At 55.5% G+C, this 3,160-nt stretch overlaps 1 protein-coding gene across 3 annotated transcripts in view; it reads left to right on the forward strand.

The window, feature by feature from the left end:
* The first annotated feature begins 482 nt into the window (after positions 1–482).
* Positions 483–3,160, forward strand: part of GALT (galactose-1-phosphate uridylyltransferase) — an 18,027-nt gene continuing 15,349 nt past the window's right edge. The window contains exons 1-7 of one of the 3 annotated variants that reach the window (XM_011980071.1): positions 483–1,196; positions 1,496–1,665; positions 1,899–1,974; positions 2,064–2,112; positions 2,239–2,368; positions 2,522–2,578; positions 2,741–2,863. In XM_011980071.1, the coding sequence (XP_011835461.1) occupies positions 1,115–1,196; positions 1,496–1,665; positions 1,899–1,974; positions 2,064–2,112; positions 2,239–2,368; positions 2,522–2,578; positions 2,741–2,863 (687 nt within the window). In that variant the 5' untranslated portion in view covers positions 483–1,114. Of the gene's footprint in view, positions 1,666–1,898; positions 1,975–2,063; positions 2,113–2,238; positions 2,369–2,521; positions 2,579–2,740; positions 2,864–3,160 lie in introns of all 3 variants that reach the window. The other 2 variants (XM_011980074.1, XM_011980072.1) reach the window with 2 other exon arrangements.

The following is a 3,160-nucleotide window of genomic DNA, read 5'->3' on the forward strand; positions in this document are numbered from 1 at the left end:
GCTGGAGCTTCTGATAGTCCTGTACTCCCCACATTTTCAGATTTTTTTTTTTTTTTTTTAGACGAGGTCTCGCTCTGTTGCCAGGCTGGAGTTCAGTGGCGCGATCTCGGCTCACTGCAACCTCTGCCTCCCGGGTTCAAGTGATTCTTCTGCCTCAGCCTCCCGAGTAGCTGGGACTACACTGCAACCTCTGCCTCCCGGGTTCAAGTGATTCTTCTGCCTCAGCCTCCTGAGTAGCTGGGACTACAGGTGTGCGCCACCACACCCAGCTTTTTTTTTTTTTTTTCTTTTTTTTACTAGAGACGGGATTTCACCATGTTGGCCAGGATGGTCTCAATCTCTTGACCTCGTGATCCGCCCGCCTTGGTCTCCCAAAGTGTTGGGATTACAGGCGTGAGCCACCGAGCTCGGCCATTTGTAGATTTTTTATAGCTCTTTTACCCCTCCCACTTCTTGTGCTGTCTTGGTGTGTGTAGGAGAGAGAGAGAGAGAGGAAGAAGCAGAGCAAGAGTGAGAGAAAGAAAGGCAATATGGTTACTCAGCCCTTTTTCCGAAATCTGTTTCTGCTTTTAGGGATAGGATATGGATATAGTACTCCACACAGCCTCACCAAGTTCGCCTCTCCTCCACTACAGCCACTGAGCAGGTGACTGAGGCACTGTTGATCCAGGGTCATATCCTTACTCGCCCTAGAATGTAAGCTCAGGCAGGGCAGAGGCCATGCCTGACTTGCGCAGCCCAATGCTTCACACAGCCTAGGTGTCTAGCACATGGTAGATGCTCGGTAAATATTTGTTGAATGGAAGATCAAATGAATGATTGCAGCAAGCAAGTCTTGTAGGCGTCCTGGAGCCCAAGGATTCTGCAGTAGGCAGCTTTCACAGAGGTTCTTCCAGTGTAGTGGCTCCAGGTCTGGGTGGAGTGGGATCATCAATGTCGGCCCCCAGGGTTCACAGCTGTTCTGAACCCCGCCCCCAGGTGGCAGGGCAGCCGTCAGTCACGTGCTGGCGGCTGGCCAATCATCGGGGGCGGCGCGGGGAGGGGCGGTGTAGACGGAGAAAGTGAAGGGTGAGGCACTTCCCTGTAGATTTTCCAGCGGATCCCCGGTGGCCTCATGTCGCGCAGCGGAACCGATCCTGAGCAGCGCCAGCAGGCGCCAGAGGCGGACGCCGCAGCAGCAACCTTCCGGGCAAGCGGTAACTGCACCGCGGCAGGGACTCCCTGGGGCGCGGAGCCGAGCCCTCCCCTTCTTTAGGAAGCTCTCGCCCCCACCTAAGGTTGGAACGCTCATCCCGAGCCAGACCGACAAGGCATACAGTCGCCTGTGTACGAGCTGCAGGCCAATTGGCGTTGGGAAGGTCCAATCCTGGGCCTCTAGCTCCTGAGCGGGACGGGGCGGAGAGGACGCTTCCGAGCTTGGGCCTGCTGGTGGGTGAGACCCAGGAGAGAGGGAGCTAGAGAGCTCTGAGGACTGATCTTAACTGTCTGCCCCTAGACCATCAGCATATACGCTACAACCCGCTGCAGGATGAGTGGGTGCTGGTGTCAGCTCACCGCATGAAGCGGCCCTGGCAGGGTCAAGTGGAGCCCCAGCTTCTGAAGACAGTGCCCCGCCATGACCCCCTCAACCCTCTGTGTCCCGGGGCCACCCGAGCCAATGGAGAGGTAAGCCTGTAGAGCCCTGCATCTGCAGGCTGGGCCACAGGGAGTAGTTCCCTCTTAGAGCTGTCCTCCACCCACAGGGGTAGTGAACCTCCTTCTGGGTTATATCCCACCAAGCTTTTTGGTCCCCTAGAGTGGGCCTTGCCTACTCACTTGTAGCCTGTCCAGTCTTTGAAGCCCACCAGGTAACTGGTGGTATGGGGCAGTGAGTGCTTCTAGCCCATCCTTGTCAGTAGGTGAATCCCCACTACGATAGCACCTTCCTGTTTGACAACGACTTCCCAGCTCTGCAGCCTGATGCCCCCAGTCCAGGTAACCTGGCTCCAACTGCTGTTGGGGAGGAGGGTGGCTAGACCTCTTGAGGGACTTCTGCTGCAGAGAGTCATACTCCTTTACCTCAGGACCCAGTGATCATCCCCTTTTCCAAGCAAAGGCTGCTCGAGGAGTCTGGTAACTATGGATTTCCCCTTACAACTTTCAAACCAGGGTTGGAGACTCAGCATTGGGGCCGGGCCCTGCCCATAGCAGAGCCAAGCCCTACCTCTCAGTTATCTTTATCCCCCTCCCACCACCTAGTAAGGTCATGTGCTTCCACCCCTGGTCGGATGTAACGCTGCCACTCATGTCGGTCCCTGAGATCCGGGCTGTTGTTGATGCATGGGCCTCAGTCACAGAGGAGCTGGGTGCCCAGTACCCTTGGGTGCAGGTTTGTGAGGTCGCCCCTTCCCCTGGATGGGCAGGGAGGGGGTGATGAAGCTTTGGTTCTGGGGAGTAACATTTCTGTTTCCACAGGATGTGGTCAGGAGGGAGCTGACTTGGTGTCTTTCGGGTAACAAAGCTCCCTATCCCTATCTGACAGATCTTTGAAAACAAAGGTGCCATGATGGGCTGTTCCAACCCCCATCCCCACTGCCAGGTAAGGGTGTCAGGGGCTCCAGTGGGTTTCTTGGCTGAGTCTGAGCCAGCACTGTGGACACAGGAACTGGATTAATGGATGGGACAAAGGAAATATGCCAATGATGTGGAGGCTTGGAAGTAAAGGACCTGTCTGTTCTTCTCTGCTTTTGCCCCTTGACAGGTGTGGGCCAGCAGTTTCCTGCCAGATATTGCCCAGCGTGAGGAGCGATCTCAGCAGACCTATAAGAGTCAGCACGGAGAGCCCCTGCTAATGGAGTATAGCCGCCAGGAGCTACTCAGGAAGGTGGGAGAGAGCCAAGCCCTGTGTTCCCAAGGAGTCCCTAACTTTCTTACCCCACGAGAGGGGTGTGTAAAGGAGAAAGCTAGAGGGGAACTAGTAGAGAGAGAGACTTGCTAGGAGGCCTTAGCAATAATCCAGTAATCTAAATGAAAGATGATTGCCAGGCGCGGTGGCTCAAGCCTGTAATCCCAGCACTTTGGGAGGCCTAGACGGGCGGATCACGAGGTCAGGAGATCGAGACCATCCTGGCTAACACGGTGAAACCCCGTCTCTACTAAAAACTACAAAAAACTAGCCGGG

This window comes from Mandrillus leucophaeus, unplaced genomic scaffold (assembly GCF_000951045.1).
Source record: "Mandrillus leucophaeus isolate KB7577 unplaced genomic scaffold, Mleu.le_1.0 Scaffold208, whole genome shotgun sequence".
NCBI classification, from domain to species: domain Eukaryota; kingdom Metazoa; phylum Chordata; class Mammalia; order Primates; family Cercopithecidae; genus Mandrillus; species Mandrillus leucophaeus.